This window comes from Heptranchias perlo, chromosome 2 (assembly GCF_035084215.1).
Source record: "Heptranchias perlo isolate sHepPer1 chromosome 2, sHepPer1.hap1, whole genome shotgun sequence".
NCBI classification, from domain to species: Eukaryota; Metazoa; Chordata; class Chondrichthyes; order Hexanchiformes; family Hexanchidae; genus Heptranchias; species Heptranchias perlo.
Window position 1 is genome coordinate 79459211 of NC_090326.1, and position 21227 is coordinate 79480437.

The 21227-nt window shown below is 41.6% G+C and overlaps 1 protein-coding gene across 1 annotated transcript in view; it reads left to right on the top strand.

Moving 5' to 3' along the window:
- Positions 1-21227, top strand: part of LOC137340821 (rap guanine nucleotide exchange factor 5-like) — a 208058-nt gene continuing 186831 nt past the window's right edge. Inside the window, exon 1 of the mRNA XM_068003627.1 lies at positions 1-309. Within this exon, the coding sequence (XP_067859728.1) occupies positions 136-309 (174 nt within the window). The 5' untranslated portion in view covers positions 1-135. The remainder of the gene's footprint in view (positions 310-21227) is intronic.

A 21227-nucleotide genomic window follows, 5' to 3' on the forward strand; every position in this document is an offset into this window, starting at 1 on the left:
TAGCAGAAGGCAAATGGCTGGGTGGAGTAAGTAAAACTGCAGCTTGTCAAACAGAACACAGTGGACTCAGCTACAAACTGAAGTACATTGCAGCATAGGAAGGAAAAATGAGTATCTGTCACAGCTTGTGAGAGGATGGCTCAACCGACTGATATTCCTAGCAGTCTCTGTGTCCCAGAAGTAGGACTTTTAGCTGCTTTAAAATGGAGCAGAAATGCGAAGGAGCACGGACAATTAAAACAGAAGATAAAAGACCTGCCTGCACTATTGAAAAATGGATTGAACTTCAAGAAGAAGCAAGCTGACGTGGTAATTCTACAATTTATTATACATTAGAATAAACTGGAGTAGATTTGCTTCACAGTTGTGAGAAGATGTGCTATGCTGCTCTTTATATGATTAGACATTCATTTAATATACATTCTGGAAGGTACAAGAGGAAACTCTATGTTGAACAGCATAAATATTAATCAGATGTGATTGTGATGATTTGCTAACAGGAATGAAACCTTTACAAATAGATTGACTGCTGTTGATAGCGGAACATATGTTAAATACCAGCTGAGGTGAATAAGGAGTTATTTTTTAAAAAGTTTTAATCTCCAGTAACTTCCTGAAATGTTTTGGGGCAATGCACCAACAAAGTGGCAATCTTGTTGTCACAACAGTTTTTGAGACTGTCAGGAGAGTTTGATTGCTTTATTAATTTGAACCACCTGATACTGTATGGTAAACATCCTAAAGATCTTATTCACTGCTGAAAAAATATGTAACTATTGTAGTTTCACATATTACACATCAGAACTGATAGCTTTAAAGGGAAAAGCATTTTTGCAAAAATTCTCAGGGAGAGAATAGAGAGCTACATTTGAAATAGAAATTAAGGGAATTCCAATGGTAAAATTGAAGGGAGCTTGAACAGTTCATTATATCATCTAAACTGTTAGATTGTGTTACAGTATATTACTCTGTCTTAGGTATCTGGTCAAGGTATTTAAAAATAATGCCAGAGGGCACCTGAGTGGAAAGTTTCCTCTTTTTTCTATTTGCAGCAAAATTGCAACAGCTTTCTTTATACTAGTATTTACGATTTTGTTGCATACAAGGAAAAGAGGAAATCTTCCCCCTGGTGCACAGGGACACAGTGCACCACAATGTGGATGAAGTTTCTCCTTTGTGGTTCCCTATACAAGCAGCTTTCTTTCTCAGTTGGGTTACTTACAGAACTCAGTTGAGTGGATGTAAGGAGAAAAAGAGAGAGAAAATTCTAGAGCAACTCAGCCTGCAGTGTTCACATGTCCCACCAAGAGTGACATTGGAAAAGGCTTGGAAGTGCCATACAGTTGGGGAATGCTACAGGGGAGGCATTACTACTTAACCCATTTTTTATTAATTAGTTATCATGTAATTATACGAATAGTAATAGCAACGACTGCTCTTATTTTACAGTACACACAAAAGCTTCTCTTCTTTGGGTGATGATGTGGCTATTAATGTGCCTTTTTATTTCAAAAGCCTTTTGTACATTTACCTTGCAGCTGTCAGTAATTGCTATGCCTCAATTTTTATTCCTCTTCATGATGCAGAGTATAGCTATTGCCAGACTGTCAATGGGTTGTGATATAAAATCTGTGGGATCTTTGCTTATTTTAACAGTGCTGACAGGTAGAACCTGCAAATTATACAAGCAATTTCAATGAACTGATCCATTTTTCAGAAAATATTTTGATTGACCATTTATAATTGACTGTAATGTTTATATGTAAATTATTGTGTCCCTATTGTGACTTAATAATTTACATATAAACATTGCAGTCAATTATAAATGGTCAATCAAAATATTTTCTAAAAATGGATCAGTTCATTGAAATTGCTTGTTAATATCTCTATTGTGACTTTAAGAATATACTGTGGTCTGTCAAAGGGCAACATTAGTCATCACTGAATATTCATTTGATGAGATGTTGTATGAATGAGGTCAAATTATTAGCTATGCAGCTTTCTGCTTAAGAAAATATGCATTTGAGGGCAGTCCATTGAGCTTGGCTGTTAAATATACATGTACCACTATCAAAGGCAATATATTTCAATGTATTTTATCATATGACATAAATGGTCAATTATTATTTTTAATTTATGTGAAAAACGGATTCCTGATAGTTCAAGTATGAACAACAAGTGTTGACTCTCTTCCAGAAGGTCATGAGTCCAGTCTTAGGGCATTCAGCCTTTCAGGCCAACCTGCCTGCCTTGGTTGGATGAATTTCATCAGCTTCCAGCTAAATGGAGCACAGTGTGGCAGCAAGGCTCCCCACTGGGGATTGAAAATCAAGAACTGTTCATTTCAGTTCCCCTCCCCCACTGTATCATGCTTTCTATTGTCTCAAAAAGGAATGGCATTCATGGTGCATATGAAGAGGCCTCCACAGGATGTGTGATAGGAAGTTGGCCAATAGAAAATCAAAATTAGGAGAAAAATAATGGAGGCTGAGCTGATTGAGTCATGGGTTAGAATGTTTCCATTCATACTTGAAGACCAGGGATCTAGCCTGTGTAAATATAACACTGATGAGACTAGTTTATGACTGGACATGCCCTATAATGGGTTGGGGGAACATGGTAAAGTACAAAGAGATTGTCAATGGTATTCTTTTATTGCTGAATAGAAGCTATTCAATCATTTGCACATCACGTGCATAATTTGGCTCTTGATGCAACTCAGGTGGTCCAAAGGCAAATTGAAAATCATAACACCGAATGATGCCATTTCTAAAATCACCATTAGGAGACACAGGGTTGCCCCAGTGTCATCAACCCAAATAAAATAAATCTAACAAAAGTGCCTCCTTTTTAGAGAGGCACAACTAATAAACACCCAAATCATACAAAAGACAAAGGAAGCTTATCAAATTAAATAATATTATTACGAATTATGTTGACCAGCTTGAGTCTCCAAAACCAAAGTTTGAATTAACAGCTAAGTTCTCGCACCTCATATTTTAAAGGTAGATGGTTGGGCTCGGCCATGACTAATTCTATCTTGAAAAAATGATTTTTTTTCTGCTGTTTATAAATCAATCTATAGGATTTTTTTTATTGACTGTTAGGATGGTGGTGTGCTGGTTACACATGATTGCAAACTAATTCTTAGTGTAACACATTACATAATTGTTATATGATTGGCCTGGTTCTTGTTCTTTAGGTTGTGTGTAGTAAGTAAAGGACTATTATCCAACCACCAAAACTTTAGATTTATTCAATCACCTATTAATATGGCTGTGTTCAATGCAAGGAGATTTGATTAGCTACCTTAAGTAGCCTGAAGCCTACCATTCTAGATCAAGATCTATGGGAGAGAAATTGGATTGCTTTTCGTCTGCTTTTTTAGGCCTGAAATAGCCGTTAAAAAAACACATTTACCCGTGAGAGGTCCCGCACTCGAACTGCTCCAGAAGTGCATTCAAAGCCATATTGTGATCAGCGCTTTTTAGTCGTACCTAGTGGCTGCCTGAAAGAAACACAGCCATCAATAAAGTATGCCAATAAGGGTCCTGCACCCTTTTGAGAAACTGGTGTCTGGCAGTGCCTGATTTGTCACTTCCTAAGCCCGTACAGCAAGTGATGGCGGGAACAGTCAAGCCGCAGCTGCGTTATTTAAAGGGGTCTTCGCCTCCATTAAGGTAAGTCTCTGGTTAGTAGTTTTAGGCTACTTTTGGGCCACAATTTTGACTGTTTTGGCTGTTAAGTAGTTTTGGAGAGTGAGTTTTCAGAGGTACTGAATTCTTTCATAGGATTGGCTTCAGCAGAATTGTTGAATGTGGGGATGCTACTGGGGTTACTGTTGAGGCTACCAAATCAGGCAGAAGAGCAGCAGCAGCAAAGCTGCTGGTCTTCTGAAACAGGGGATCATAGAAAGGTAACAGCACGGAAGGAGGCCATTCGGCCCATCGAGTCCGCGCTGGCTCGATGCAAGAGCAATCCAGCTAGTCCCACTCCCCCGCCCTTTCCCTGTAGCCCTGCCAACTTTTACCTTTCAAGTACTTATCCAGTTCCCTTTTGAAGGCCATTGTTGAATTTGCCTCCACCACCCCTCCTTGGGCAGTGCATTCCAGATCCTAACCACTCGCTGTGTAAAAAAGTTTTTCCTCTTGTCACCTTTGGTTCTTTTGCCAATCACCTTAAATCTATGTCCTCTGGTTCTTGGCCCTTCCGCCAATGGGAACAGTTTCTCTCTATCAACTCTGTCTAGACCCCTCATGATTTTGAATACCTCTATCAAATCTCCTCGCAACCGTCTCTGTTCCAAGGAGAACAACCTCAGCTTCTCCAGTCTATCCACGTAACTAAAGTCCCTCATCCCTGGAATCACTCTAGTGCACCCTTTCTGAGGCCTTCACATCTTTCCTGAAGTGCAGTGCCCAGAACTGGACACAATACTCCAGTTGTGGTTGAACCAGTGTTTTATAAAGGTTCATCATGACTTCCATACTTTTGTACTCTATGCCTCTATTTATAAAGCCCTGGATCCCGTATGCTTTTTTAACCACTTTCTCAACCTGCCCTGCCACATTCAACGATTTGTGCACATATACCCCCAGATCTCCCTGTTCCTGTACCCCTTTTAGAGTTGTGCCCTTTTGTTTATATTGCCTCTCCTCGTTCTTTCTACCAAAATGTATCACTTCGCATTTTTCTGCGTTAAATTTCATCTGCCACCTGTTCGCCCATGCCACCAGCCTGTCTATATCCGCTTCAATAGGGATGCCGTGACTGACCTATGTCACCTGTTGCAGCGAGAATTGGAACACAACAGCAGGGCATGCCCTGCGCTGCCTGTGGCAGTGAAGGTCACAGTGGCTCTAAAAGCTTATGCCACTGGCTTTCCAAACAGCCAGGGGGAACATTAGTAACATCAGTCAGTTTGTTGTGCACACGATGACCAAGCAGGTGACTGATGCACTGTTTGCAAGGCACCAACAGTTCATCATATTCCCCACTGGAGGCTGTCAAACAGATGAAAAGAACAAGGCATCATAGTCAGCCAGGATGTAGCCTTGCCTGCTCCCCATCAGGAACCAGCAATGTTTTACGACAGGAAGGGCTTCCATTCGTTGAACGTGCAACTTGTTTTTGACCACAGGCAGTGAATCATGCAGGTCTGTGGCCAGTTTCCTGACAGTAATTATGATGCTTTCATAGTGTGCCAGTCCTGAATGCCCCCTCTGTTCCACTAAAACCATCAGGTGACAGACTGGCTGCTGGGAGACAAGGGGTATCTCCTCACCAGCCGGCTCATGATTCTTGGCAGGAACCCAGGCATAGACATGAAGCGCCGACACAATGAGAGCCATGCAAGAACCAGAAATAGAGCAAACGATTGGCGACTTGAAACAAAGGTTCCGCTGTGTGGACAGATCTGGCGGACTCCTTCAGTACAGCCCAGAGCAAGTGTTTAGATATGTTGTGGTTTGCTGCATGCTCCACAATTTTGATTTCCAAAGGAGAGTTTCCTTTGGGCTACAAAATTGTGTTTTGTAAGGGGTCTCGTCTCCTCTAACGTCCGTGGAAATGATGGAATGGTGCACGACGCACTCTCTGACCATTTCCAACCTAAAATGGTAATTTTTGCACATTAAAAGGATCTACCATTTGAAACAGGCGGGTACTCGGACCTGAACTGAGGCTGCTAAAAATCATTTCACATCCAGCACCAAATTTAGGAAGGATATCAAAGCCTTAGAGAGGGTGCAGTGGGCACGCCTCTTTCAAAATGGAGCCGGCTGCATCTTCCAATTCCCTTTTGAAAGTTATTATTGAATCTACTTCCTCCACCCTTTCAGGCAGTGCATTTCAGATCGTAACAAGCTGCTGCGTAAAAAAATTCCTCCTCATCTCGCCTCTGGTTCTTTTGCTAATTACCGTAAATTTGCGTCCTTTGGTTACCTCTCTATTAAATCTCCCCTTAACCTTCTCTGCTCTAAGGAGAACAACCCCAGCTTCTCTAGTCTCTCCACATAACTGAAGTCCCGCATTCCTGGTACCATCTAGTAAATCTCCTTTGCACCCTCCCTAAAGTCTTGACATCTTTTCTAAAGTGTGGTGCTGGATGTGAAACGAATTTTAGCAGCCTCAGTTCAAGTCCTAGTGACCGTGGACCATCAGCTATCCATACTTAGTCAATCTCACTCAGATAGGACATAAAATTGATATGCAGAGTGAAAACAATTAGATTGTTCTGATGTTGAGGCTGAAGGACATTGTTGGAACAGAATAGATAGAGTTTTACTCTGCATATGGCTTATACTTTATAGGATTTAGGAGTGCTTGGCGCTGGCACAGGGTTCCTGACATCGCTCACCTTGACGAGCACAAAAGACCATCAAAAAAGAGGAGCACTACCTTCAGCAAAATAGTTCTCATAGACACAAGAACACGTAGCTGCTTGAGTGTTTAAAACAGTAATTCAATTTTGGGCTTTTGCTGAGGTTTGTAGTTCTCTCCAACTTCAGTGTTTATGGTGTCAGGAGAATTGCTTGATTGAATTACAACCACATAACTCACTGTCAGGCATTTATTCTCCTGTATATAAGGATCATTAATAACAATAAGTCAAATACTCACAGGAGTCTTCACTGAATACATTGTTGTAATGATCTGGAATGCACTTCCTGAAAGGGTGGTGGAAGTAGATTCAATAATATCATTCAAAAGGGAATTGGATATATACTTGAAAAGGAAAAATTTACAGGGCTATGGGGAAAGAGTGGAGGAATGGGACTAATTGGATAGCTCTTTCAAACAGCAGGCACAATGGGCTGAATGGCCCCCTTCTGTGCTGTATGATTCTATAATTCGATGAAGAAAACTACATTCATTTAATAAAAGTAAAAATAAGACATCCTGCTTTTCATTACTGCAAACCTTAAAAAGAGTCCATAATGTTTCCAGAAGCATTTTTTCATTGCTCCCAAGAAACTATGCTGAGCAATATTAATTCTTTTACATTGGAAGAACTCTAGAAGGTTACATAGCCTAGCATTACTGTGGTTTCATGACCTTTTCTGATTAAGGGATATATTTGGGTGTTAATGGCAATGACAAAATGTGACTAAACCTGTGAGCAAAAGCAGTGACAGAATTTTCTTCCATTATTACCTTTTAATTATAATTTTGCTTATTGCTTAACTTCTTGTAAGGAGAGTAGCAAAAAAATTGTGCTTGTTATGCACTTATTAAGGATTGCGAAGGCTGTTAAGAAACATCCAATTTTGCATGTGGTGGATGTGAAAATAAACGGAAATGTATATTCTGAACTCCCATTCAAAACGAGCATTAGTAATAAAAAGGAAGTGAAAGCAAATAAAAATTTGTTTTGAACTCAGTTAACCACAATTGCACAAATTTTTTTAGATTGTGAGCATGCATTTGTAGACTGCATCAAGACAAACAAGAGAAGAAATTTGGACACATTCTGACAGAATCAGGATGGAGAAAATAGTTTTTGTAATTTATCACAGCAGCCTGTAACAATTTGACCTGATAGTTGTTGTAGGCAAATCTCTTCATATGACTAGATAGTGCATATTTAAATTTGGACGGGGTTTGTACAGATCTTGGCCTGTTTAGAAGAGATGGATTAAAACCAAATACACTAGAAATAAAGGATACAATTCACTTTCATTGGGAAATAGTTAAAATTGAATCTAAGGGAAAGGAGACAGAAGAATAAGAAAACGTGTAGTCCTAAGATAAATAGTTCTGATGAGGGAGGCGTGATGCTAAGAAACTAAGAAGTTAAATTAGTAAACATAGTAGAGATTAATAAAATATATTGATTAAAAATGTTTATATTAACATAGGAATCAACAACAAGCTTGAAAGTTATATGTTGGAAAAGATATAAATATATACACGCACAACTTGATTCTCGTCAATATTCTAACAATCATCTTCATTACATGATGGTAAAGGAAGTAAATAGCTTTGGGGCTACAGAACAGGCATGAGCCAAAATGATATGAAGGAAGGATGATTTCTTCTACACATAAGTATAGAGAGCACCTCTATAGAAAAACTATTGAAATGAGGGGGGCGAGGGGGTGTATTTTAGCTGCCTGTGGGTTTCTGGTGGGTAACCACTGGTTTCAATTAGATTCCCACCCACACGTGGCAGAATGAAGCCATGACAATTTTAACCACCGGGCTTCATTGGCTGACGTCCCCTCTGGAACAGGCAGGAAGTGTTTTCCGGTCTGTGGAAATTCCACCACTCATGTAAGTGTGGCTTACCTGAGGGACCTTGCAGTATGGAAGATGGGGGGAGTCCGGGGCTGGGGATGCCTAAACATTAATTGTGGGGTCCATAGGAGTACTCCTGCTCCTCCTGACCTGACAAAGGAAAGTAAAAAACTTACCTTGAATGGACTTGTCTGCTTCCAATCCTCTTGTCATTTGACTTTACCTAATGGGAAACCCACAACGGCTTCCCCACTCAGGTGGGAGTTAAAATTGCGTTCAGGGCCCGATGACGGCCCTAACCCAATTTCTCCCCCTCAGTCCACTAAACTGTGAATAAGGCAGCCCCATACTCCTTGGAAAATAAGAGTCTAAGTGGGGTAGAGGAGCAAAGGGATCTGGGGGTACAGATACACAAATCACTAAAAATAGTGACGCAGGTTAATAAGGCCATAAAAAAAGCAAACAAAGCACTGGGGTTCATTTCTAAAGGGATAGAATTGAAAAGCACAGAAGTTATGTTAAACTTGTATAGAACCTTAGTTAGACCACACTTGGAGTATTGTGAACAGTTCTGATCTCCATATTAAAAAATGATATAGAGGCACTGGAGAAGGTGCAAAAAAGATTTACTATGATGATACCAGAACTAAGAGCTTATACCTCTCAGGAAAGATTGAACAGGCTGGGGCTCTTTTCTCTAGAAAAGAGAAGACTGACGGGTGACCTGACAGGGGTCTTTAAGATTATGAAAGGTTTTGATAGGGTAGATGTAGAGAAGATGTTTCCACTAGTTGGGGAGACCAGAACTAGGGGCCATAAATATAAGATAGTCACTAATAAATCCAATAGGGAATTCAGGAGAAATTTCTTTACCCAGAGAATGTTTAGAATGTGGAACTCGCCACCGCAAGGAGTAGTTGATGAGATTAGCATTGATGCATTTAAGGGGAAGCTAGTATAACACACGAGGGAGAAAGAAATAAAAGGATATGCTGATGGGGTTAGATGAAAAAGGGTGAGAGGAGGATCATGTGGAGCATAAACACCGGCATGGACCTGTTGGGCCGAATGGCCTATTTCTGTGCCGTTCATTCTGTGTATTTCTATGCAATTCTATGTAACAAATAAATACATTATGCACCACAGCGGTTAATTGGATAGTGCAAGTCAAGGGAACCATTTTCACCCTTTAGCATTTTAGATGTTAAGAAGTTTAAACTTTGGGATAAAAATAAAATTATTCTGATGTAAAATGGAGTATATGTCAAATTACACCATATATACAGCAAATTCCAAAATAATACCAATTAATTGAGAGTTATGCTGTTGCCATAATTTCGATGTGCTTTTATCAATGTCCAAACATTACAACTCAAGTGTTAAATTCTGTGACTTGCATCTACAAACAGAGTTATGCAGCATAATCAACAACGCTCATGCTGAGTTACTTTAATGACACAATGCAGAAGAGAATAGTCTTCTGGATTTCTCACTACAGGCATCAAGATTTTCTACATTTTCTTGTAACTATTATTGCAACGTTTTGTTCATGCACAGCTTGCTATTCAAACTTTTTGTCCTTTCTCCCGACTAATAAGCGATTAGATGAGTGAGAACTTTGAAACCAACAATACTTTAGGTATGTGATGATTGTCTGGTTTTCTGACATTGTTGCCCTCTCCTGCAATGGCTTCTCTTCCCACTCCTGCACCTTTACCTCTGGAGTCCCTCAAGGATCTATCCTTGGCCCCCTCCTATTTCTCATCTACAAGCTGCCCCTTGGCAACATTATCCAAAAACACAATGTCAGGTTCCATATGTACGCTGATGACACCCAGCTCTACCTCACCACCACGTCTCTTGATGCCCCCGCTGCCTCTGATTTGTCATGCTGCTTGTTCGACATCCAGTATTGGATCAGCAGAAATTTCCTTCAATTAAATATTGGGAAGACCGAAGCCATTGGCCTGGATTTTAACTAGGAGCCGGGAAGGGTGGGGGGTGGGGGGGGATTGTGGACAGGAAACCCGGAAGTAAGGGTTTCCCGCAGATCCTACTGAATTTAACAGTAGGACCTGTTTTTAAATTTTTCAAACGGTTACCTACATGATAGCCAGTTTGATTGACGGGCGGGAAAGCAGTCGTGGAGCGGATGGAAGGTATGTCGGAGTTTGGATGGGGGGGGTCGGGCAGAGATCAGGATCTTTGGGTGTTGGATGAGAGGATGATCGCAGGGGGAGTGGGGGAAGTCGGAGATCGTTGGGGAGGTGAGAAGTCGGAGATCGTTGGGGAGGTGAGAAGTCGGAGATCATTGGGGAGGTGAGAAGTCGGAGATCGTTGGGGAGGTGAGAAGTCGGAGATCGTTGGGGAGGGGGCTGTCGGATATTGGAGGGGTCTCAGACATCGGGTGGGGGGGGTGTCGGCTGATCGTGGGCATCTGATTGCAGCAGATAAGCTTGTTGGGCCTGGAGGAAACACTCCTGCTCCTCCTGGCTCACAAGGAGTGCAATAAATGCACTTCCCTCATGATCCGGCCCTTCTCGCCTCCTTTTCACTGGTGAGGTTCACAAGCCCTGGGAAACCAACACTGGACGCACTCACACACATCCAAACGCACCTCTGTTAAACCCGGAAGTGGACACATTGGAGCCGGGTTGTGGTCGCACTCGAAAAATCAATTATTTTAACTACCCACCCACCCGCTCTTGAGTGTTAAAATTTCCCCCATTGTCATCGGTCCTCGCCACAAACTCCGTTCCCTAGCCACCTACTCCATCTCTTTCCTTGGCTACTGTCTGAGGTGGATCCAGACTGTTCGCAACCTTGGCATCGTATTGGACCCTGAGCTGAGCTTCTGGCTCCATATCGTCTCCATCATCAAGACTGCCTACTTCCACCTCCATAACACTGCCTGTCTCCGCCCCTGCCTCAGCTCATCTGCTGCTGCAAACCTCATCCATGCATTTGTTACCTCTAGGCTGGACTATTCCAATGCTCTCCTAGCCATCCTCCCACCTTGCACCCTCCATAAACTTGAGCTCATCCAAAACTCTGCTGCCCGTGTCCTAACATGCACCAAGTCCTATTCACCCATCACCCTTGTGCTCACTGGCCTACATTGGCTCCTGGTCCTGCAGTGCCTCGATTTTAAAAGTCTCACCTTGTTTTCAAATCCCTCCAATGCCTCGCCCCTCCCTATCTCTGCAAGCTCCTCCAACCCTACAATCCTCCAATTCTGGCCTCTTGCGCATCCCCGATTTTCATCCTTCCACCATTGACGGCCACACCTCCAGCTGCCTACGTCTTAAGTTCTGGAATTCCCTCCCTAAACCTCTCCGCCTCTCTACCTCTCTCTCCTCCTTTAAGATGCTCCTTAAAACCTACTTCTTTGACCAAACCTGTCGTAACATGTGGCTCGGTGTCAAATTTTGTTTGATAATGCTCCTGTGAAGCGCTTTGGGACGTTTTATTACATTAAAGGCGCTATATAAATGCAAATTGTTGTCGTTCTAGTGCTTCATGAATTTCATGAATTTGACAGCAAGTGACACCCGTCATCATTCCAATTGGCAGCTGTTAAAATTAAGAAAACACGCAGAAAGAAAATTTTTCTTCATAAAAGAGCAAAATATATCCATAAGTTTTATTACAAACAGTGGAATTTTTTGAAACAACTGAGAGAAAATGCAAAATGATATGGTTGGATTCGCTAGTGAATTGAAAGCAGCCTGCATTGTGTTAACTTATAAATTTATGGTAGCATATAAAGGTACCTACTCTTGAGAGGGAGTGCTTTCTCCACACTTCCTTCATTGCTCTAGAATTCCAAGGCTTTCGCTGAGCAATTCTATGATGTGGGAGGGAGCTGAAGACGACACTCCCAACAGGATGGTAAGTACCTCCAGAAATCATTCCAACATTTCTATAATTTAGTAAAAATTACAAAATAGAATGAAATAAATACTCCAAAAAATGATACAAAATATTTTGAGGTCTGAAATCCAAACTGAACACTCAGGATTGAGAGTTACTGTGGAATTGGAGCACGCTCAAATTATGAATCCCAGGCCACTGTGCCTACTGAGAGCATCTTCTCACTTTGTAAAATGGCACTGCTGATTGCTGATTTATAAATAATGAATTCTGTTCAGTGAACACTGACTATCTCCTATGTTAGTAGCATCAGGAGAAACCTCATCAGGCTGAGGAAGGGGTGTAGGATTCCACATGGATTTCATTTTTATTAGCTTTAATTGAGGTTGATCTAAAAAATGAATTAACTGCAACTGTGAGACGCAGATCTAGGCGCAATAATTTAACATAAATCAAAATAATTATTATTGATATGATATCCCAAGATCCCAAGCTTGCAAATAAAAAGTGAAGGGCTTAGTGCTCATGGTTGAGGCACCTTCTGACGGATTTCTCTTGTGAACCACTCGCTTTGGCCAAGGTCACATTTAGTCTGGGCCGGACTGCTAAGCCCTAAGCCGAAGCTTTTTCTCACCTGTTTGATCTCATACCACGGGCAGTCCTCATGAATATGTCACTTTGGGAGACAGAAGCCTCCCTTTAATTTGTAGACCTTGCAGACCTGCTTCTTCAAGTACATCTGGGCCTCTATTCATGGCCTGTCCTGCCGTGGGATGTTGCCAGAGTTTGGATGCAGCCCTGTTCACTCCTCTTGTGGTCCAACATGAGAAAGTAAGGAAATTCAATCAGAAAATCAATGCTACCCCAGCAACCAGTCAGCAAGTAAAAGGAGACTTTTAAAACTATAGGGCCTATAATCAAACTACCCGTCCTGCAGTTTCTGAACTGCTCACCCCTTGTGGAGGAATGGTAAGTCTTCACTACCCATGGATGGTACATTTCCAAATTGGAGTTCTTCTGAGAGTGGTCTTCAAACAAGGTATTATTTGGGATTATAGCCCTTGAGAAAAAATGAGTGAAGAATACTGTGATATAGACACGTTAAATAATTTAGATATATATTTATAACCATCTTACAAAAGTTTGGGGTTAACATATGATGGTGACATAAGGCGCTATTGGCAACTAAGCGTTAGATACGGTAAACAGAAATTGTCGTAACTTTTAGCAAGGCATGACTGTCACAGAAAATGGTCCTGTCATAAAGATCACAGTAATTTGAATTATTGTGATCACAATTGCTCTAAGCAATTTGAAGTTATTTATGTTACATGCAGCTATTAGTTACTCAAGATTATAACAACAGTCAAAGACTGTTAATTCATGGAAAAGTTCTTTGCATTGCATACTTTATTCCAGTTACCCTTGTTACTATTCAGCACCACAATTTAATAAAAGGGTAGAGATTATTGTAATAAATGGATGATGGGAGCTGTGCTCATCTTTAATGAAGTGCCAGTGGAGATTCACTGCCCAAAGGTTCAAAAATGCCACATTTAATGTTATGTAAGAATAAAGGTTTACTTTTTAAAAATCTTGATTGCTTGCATTTGTACTTTTTAAAATTAGTGATAGAGATAATAAATAGCTACATATATTGATCAATAATATAACCAATATTTGTAAATGTGCATTAGATACAAAACCGAGTACTTTTCACCTTTGCAAAAAATGTCTTTAGGTATTAGCTGCATAGAAAGAGCACATACTTATGCCTGAAATTATCTTTAGGCATAAATCTGAAGTATTCAGTTGATATTAATAGATCTGGATGCTGGCTTGTTTGTAGCATGGTTAGTAGATATAGTCTAGTGTGAGTGGGTTGTTGTAGGTGTGGAATGGTCAGAGAGACAGCTCCCATTTCACCTGGGGAAAAAGAGCAATAAAAATTTTGCAGGGCTGAGTTATGGTGAGGCCAAGGAGACAATAATATTAGTCTCTAAAGCTGATTTCTATTGCATGAATAGGTATGTAAGTGTTGCGCAGTGGGATGCAGGTGCATGTGCCTTTGTATAGCACTGGTGGGAAGAGCTCCAGCCACTCTGTCTCCTGAGTATTTTCAGGATGGGGACAGAGTACATGATTTATCCAGAATGTTACCAACAATGTAATTAAGTTATTTAGTGCCCAATTTACTTTTGGTAATTTAGGCTCAAAGGAAAAATTGAATGAGCATCTGGAATTATTCAAATTGATTAATTAAAGACCTGTTTTTGCTATTTAGTATTCATAATGAACACAAGGAAGTGTAAGGAGCGATTCCAAATTGAAACAAAGCTCTAAAAATTAAATCTACTTTATATTTGTTTGTATATAATTTGCAGGGCTATGGGGAAAGAGCAGGGGAGTGGGACTAATTGGATAGCTCTTTCAAAGAGCCGGCACAAGTATGATGGGCCGAATGGGCTCCTTCTGTGCAGTATGATTCTATGATTCTATGTTTAGGGGAAGGTAATGCAGTGGAAAAGGTGCTGGACTAACACCAGAGTTAGGAGTTCAAATCCCACCCTGGAAAGTTGAGACATTAAATTCAGTAAACCTCTCCCAGTCTAGACTACACATGGCCTTGGTCTGCACTATATGGTTGACTCTTGATGCTCTCTGACGTGAACTTAACAAGTCCCTCAGATATACAAACAAGTCCCTCAGATATACAAACAATCATTACAAAGCACTGAAGAACCCCCCCCACCCTGTTGTCAGGCAAGTAGCGATGGGCAGTAAATGTGGCCTTGTCAGCTTTCCTCACATCCCGAGAACAAATTTAAAAAGGCTGGTCTGCTAACTTTTTAAATGGCAGAGATAACAAATTTATCCAACAATAATTGGTCCTGACAGTGCAAATATCTATTTTTCTGCAACTTATTTCAAGTGCAATTAAATTAACTAAAATCTAAACAAAAATAGAGAGTATTGGGGTAAAATTCAAATGGATTTGAGAAGGAAAATCGGACAGGAAAGAATAACGGGTGGCTGATCTTCTACTGCCTATTTTGTGCTGCTGCTGAAGTTGAATTTCACCCCCAATGTGTTAAATTAAACAGTGCTGATTGGGAAAGAGATCTAAAAATTATAAATCTAGGAAACTGTCTGGACAATGCTTAGTTGTAATTAAACAGGCACAAAAGTTACTGGGTTGTATTAGCAGAGGTATAGAGAACCAATCTAAAGAGGTTGTATTACATAAGAACATAAGAAATTGGAGCAGGAGTAGGCCAATCGGCCCCTCGAGCCTGCTCCGCCATTCAATAAGATCATGGTATTCTTGATGTATAAAATATCGAACCTCATTTGGAGCACTTGGTGCAGTTTTAGTCACTTAATCATAGGAAGGATCTATTCCCCTTTAGAAACTACAGAGGTGAGCAACAAAGATGATTCCGTGTAGCAGGCATTCAAGTTGTAAGGATAGGTTAAGGAGTTCGGTTTGGTTTAGTTGGACTTCATGGTGATCTAATTGAAGTTTTCAAGATTAAGAAAAGCAAGTTGATCCAGGCAAATTATTCAAGATGGTAAAAGGTTCGAGTGGAGCACGAAAGGAAGTCAGGCAAAACATTCTCACCCAAAATGTAATAGAGCTGAGCAATAACTTACCAGAGCAGACCAGTGAGGCAGGCAGGGTTTAAGAGACAATTAGACATGTTCTGTAGAGAGAAGGAATTTAAGGATCTGGTAGAATTTTACAGCACAGAAGGAGGCCATTTGGCCCACTGTGTGTGACCCACATACTCCCAACCCCCTGCCTTTTCCCCATACAGTTTATTTTTTTCTTTTTCAAATATTTCTCCACTTCCCTTTTAAAAGCTATTATAGATTCTGTTTCTGGAAGGATATTCTTGGGAGAGAATTTTAAACCCTCACGACGGGCGGGAGAAGGTGGGGTGGGGTGGGGTGCTAAAATTGCAAAAATTTGAAACCTGACCTCAACCGGCCACGAATGCGCCCACTTTAACAGAGGCAGGTTTGGGTGCGGCCAAATAACCTGCTCTCGAGTGGCGGGCCCATCATTATAATATGTTAATGACAGTCCTTTCATGAGATTTTGGCAGCGATTTGAAAATAACGCTTCCTGCACGGGTTCCTCGGGGCTCGGGAAACTCGGCAGTAAAACCGAGGCGAGATTGAGCGGCACTTCATGGGGATGGTTAAAGGTCAGGTGTTCCGATATGAATAAAGGCTCCGTGCTCACTGCTGCTTTCTCAGTTCCCTCTGGGAAATGATTTGGTGAGAGCTCTTGTTGTGACAGACTTATATGTACAGTTTGGAGGTGTTCACACAGAGAACATCAGGATGGGTGGTGCCAGGGCTGCTTTAGATTGGATTTTGGGCGAGGAAGACAATCACCATCCACAGCAGCAATGTCGTGCTGTGGTGGGAACTGCAGGTGGGCAAAAGAGAGGTGGGCAGCAGAGAGGAGAGCAGCAGAGAGGGGAGCAGCAGAGAGGGGAGCAGCAGAGAGGTCGTGTTCACAGGAGGCACTACCCACCTTACAGGGTGTACAGACAGAGGCTCAGCTTCCCTGACCTTTCTGAAGACCAGTGCTTCCGGAGGCTGAGGTTGTCAAGTCAGGTGGTCTCTGTTGCTCTCCTCACTGTTGCTCTCCTCACTGTTGCTCTCCTCGTTGTTGCTCTCCTCGTTGTTGCTCTCCTCGTTGTTGCTCTCCTCGTTGTTGCTCTCCTCGTTGTTGCTCTCCTCGTTGTTGCTCTCCTCGCTGTTGCTCTCCTCTCTTTTGCCCACCTGCAGTTCCCACCACAGCACGACATTGCTGCTGTGGATGGTGATTGTCTTCCTCGTCCGAAATCCAATCTAAAGCAGCCCTGGCACCACCCATCCTGATGTTCTCTGCAGTCTCCTAGAGGAAGAGCTGCTCCCTGCTGGACCTGGTGGCCACACATTACCAGTAGCTGTGAAAGTCACCACTGCCCTCAATTTTTTTGCCAGTAGTTCCATCCAGGGCGCTACCGGAGACAAATCGGCTGCACATAAATGCATAAGGCCGATGACGAATGGATTGTTTACCAGGGTTGGGATGACAATAGCCAGAATGAACGGGCACTTGGATTTGTGTCACTGGCTGGCTTCCCACAAGCACAGGGTGCCATCGACTGCACACACATGGCAATCCGAGCACCACCAGCTCAACCATGAGTATTCGTCAACTTCAAGGGATTTCATTCCATCACGTGCAGCTGGTGTGCAACCACAAGAAAAGGTTCATGCAAGTCTGTGCCAGATTCCCTTGGAGCTGATACTTCCATACTGCAGCAGTCCAACATCCCTGAACAGTTCATACCTGGAAGCACTGTTAAGGATTGGCGGCTAGGCTACAAAAGCTACCCTCTTCAAACCTGGCTGATGACACCTCTGAGGAACCCCACCAATGAACCCCAAGAGTGCTACAACATTAGCCACATGTCAACCAGATGTGTCATCGAGCTCAAAACCGGCCTCTGCGTTATTATCGGGCCCTCTTTGTCCTAATAAAATAAATCTTCTAACCTTCTCTTTCATTCTTTAGGTACTAATCTTAAATTCGGGTTCTCCAATCACATAACCAGTGGAAATAGTCTTTCCCGATTTACCTATCAAAACCTCTCATTATTTTGAACACTGTTATCGGATCTCCACTTAGTCTTGTCTGCTTCAGCTTCTCTAGTCCCTTCTCACAATTAAAGCCTCTAAGTCTTGATTTTTTTTAGTAAATCTCTGTTGTACCTTTCCACAGCCTCAACATCCTTTCTATAGTCGGACACTTTTCTCTGTAAAAGGGATGGAATCATTGGAACTAATAGCCTTTTCTTGTTCCTAAAAATTCTTATTAATAATTATCTCTTGCATCATGATGTAAAAGCACATTTTGCATTTCATTTTCATGAGCAATATATATCTATACTTTGGCAGCAATTATGCTATTGTAGGGCCTGTGTGCTGTGGAGGAAGGATTGGCAGTACTCTACCCTCTTTTCCCTAGATTTTGAAATGTTTCAAGATTTTGCAAATAGCGCAAAAGCTATTCAGGATCCATGTGTCATGGAAGACTTGGAGTATTCGTGTTGTAGATTCAAGTCCAGATTGTGTGAGCACAATTCTGGTGTCATTCCAAGCAGATGTCCAGTGATGTTTCTCCCCATGAGTTGGATGAAAGGCTGTTTTATAACAACGGGGTGCTATGCCATGTAATGCCACTAATTTTTGGTGATGAAGTATGCATATCGTGTTTTTATCATGTTGCAATGTTTTGCAGATCAAATTTGGAAGTCTGACCATTTTCCAGTGAAAGTTATAAATAAGTGGTCTTGATTATTATACGTTCCTTCGTCTATGTACTTATGGTTTATCACTTACCCTTTTTAATGTCTAGGATGCACAGGAAGATGGTAGGAAGATTTTCGTAGTTCCAGGTAAATAGCAGGTATATGGTAATAGTGGAGAGTGGGGTATGGGGAGAACTGATGGAATTTGCCAGCAGTGGGAAACTCTTTAATTTTCAAGGGCTGGTGGTGTTGAGTTTGGTAGAACTGGGTTAGTGGCACTGAGTTTAGTAGCACTGAGAGGGTGGTTTTGGATTTGGTAATACTGGAGGGCGGTGCTGAAGCCTTTTAGTACTGTGCATGGAGGGGTGGATGTTCAGGGCAGGAGGAACAAAAGCTGGTAGGAGAGCATTGGAAGGTACAACTCCTTGGTGTGGGAGGTGATAGAAGTGAGTAGCAAGTGGCAGGAAGACATGGTTGTTTAGGGTGAAAGCCAGAAAAAGTGGTAGGAAAGAGTGAGATTGGGGGGAATGTATGGGTGCTTGGGGCAGGAGGCAGGTAAGAGGGATTGGGGAATGGAAATGGATAGGAAGGCATCACTTTTAAACCAGGACTAGCAAAAAGTGTGGGAGTAGGGGAGAAGGTTTAGGCACTTGAGGCGGTAGGCAGTATGAGGGAGTGGCGAGTGGTGTGAGAGAATGGGCGGGGTGGGAGGGGTCACAGGATATGGGAGTGTGTATATGTATGAAGTAGTGAAAGGAAGTTGTTACTAGGATAGGGATGAAGTGCAGTGGGTTTATGGGACCTGACAGCAATGCAGGTAGTTTGGGGAAGTGGGAGTAATGGGGAGTGGGTTATGGAGTTTCACAGCACCCTAGCTCTCTCTCACTCCCTCTAATTTTTAACTCCATCCTTGACCTCTCTCTCCTGCTTTGACTCTACTGATCTTTGTCCTCCCCCCCATGATCTCTTCTTCTGTCTTTCACCCATTGATCTCTCACCCTCCACCCAAACTCTTCTTCTGTCTTCGACCCTTAATCGCCCTCTCTCTCCTAAGCATTCTCTCTCACCCCTTCCTTGTTTTTTTTCCCTTTATCTCTGTGAATTCACAATCTTGGCTGTCTCTTTCCCCATCTCCCCATTTCCTTTCAATCTTGGTCTCTCTTCCACTTCTCTCTCTCTTTTTCTTGCTCCATATTTCTTTCCCTTTTCCCCATCTCTCTCTTTCCCATCTCTTATATTGTGTACAGCAGAAAGGTATTTATTTAAGAATAATGTAAAAAAATCCCTTTTATTTAATATAATTATATATAGGGGATAAAACTTTAGTAGTAGGTTGAGTTATGCCAGGGATGTGTAATGCACAGGCCAAAAAGTGACTAAGGCAACTAAATGTGTGTATATCTGTACCTATATATATATATATATAGATACACACACACACACACTTTTTTCTTGAAGTTCCATTTTCTTGCAATCAATCAATTTATTTTGTCATGTATCAAGTTTATATTTTTTTTCTTATTTGAAATTGCCCTTCAGTTACTTTGTGTTTGCATACCTTGCTTTCATGGTGTACAGCAAGCATGATACAGGGTGACAAGAGACGGATGTTTGTGTGCCAGCTGAGTTCAGTTGGCAGCATTAGTTTCTCTTGGTCAGGAGGTTGTGGGTTCAATCTCCATACTAGAGTTGTAACTCATAGGCGCAGAATTTCCATTGAGTTTTCCACTCCTCTGCCGTAACTTTGACCGAAGATCGGCATAAGCCCTGAAGAAAGGGTGTAAATGGCTGTTTCTCTGGGGTTTCCGCCAATCTTCAGCCAAAGTTATGGCAGGAGATCAGGGGACTCCCGTGGAAATTCCAGGCAATAAATTAGGCAGGAATGAGGGAGTGCTTCATGGTCAGAGGTGTTGTTTCTGGATGTGATGGTTCCCATACCATTATTCAAAGAAGACAGGGAGTTACCATAATGGTCTAGCCATCATTCCTGCCTCAATCAACATTACTAGATTAACTGGTCATTCATCAGATGGCTGTTTCATACATGCTAACCATCAGCTTTTTGAGCAGCTAATCAATCTTTCAACCCAGGCGTCCGCTTGTCAATGTTTTACAAGTAAAATCAGCCATGCTTTGGAGGTCATCAGCAACAACCAATCAGATCAATTAGAACATGAGACTAGAGCCTGCCAGAACCATAGGTGAGAGTATGGGACGAGAACCAATCAGATGCTATTTTACCCCATTGCTTGTTTTACACAGACTTGATGCAGATAAATGTAAAATGAGCTATTGAGAGTCCTAGTCTATTTATTTGGTGCTTGTCCCCTAAAGATATAAACTTTTCAAATACAGCTATTAAAAACATTTTATTTTCCTCAAAAGGAACTCTCTGTGGCTGTTGTTCTATGTGAAGGTGTATTTTCTTCAATACTGGTTTCTGGGATGAGAAGGATGTTGCCTTCTGTAAGTGCATTAAATGGATTCATTTGACAATTACTATCACTGTACTTGTGAAAATGCCAAGGTTTAGAAATAAAATGGGGAGTAGATTGGTGAGGTGATGGGTTTTACTTAATTTAAAAGATACTGAGATTCACACTGTGAATTACAGTAGGCTCCAAAATGCCAATACATTCACCAAGTTAGGTTTCAAAGATCATCGTGTTCTGGCGAGGGATGCATGTCCCCGTAGAAGATAATTCCCATGCCTTCAGCACTCCTTTCACCCTTCAGTAACTTCTAAATTATCACGGATTTAATAAAAGTGATGGAATTTAGAGATTCCTTCAACTTGGGTCA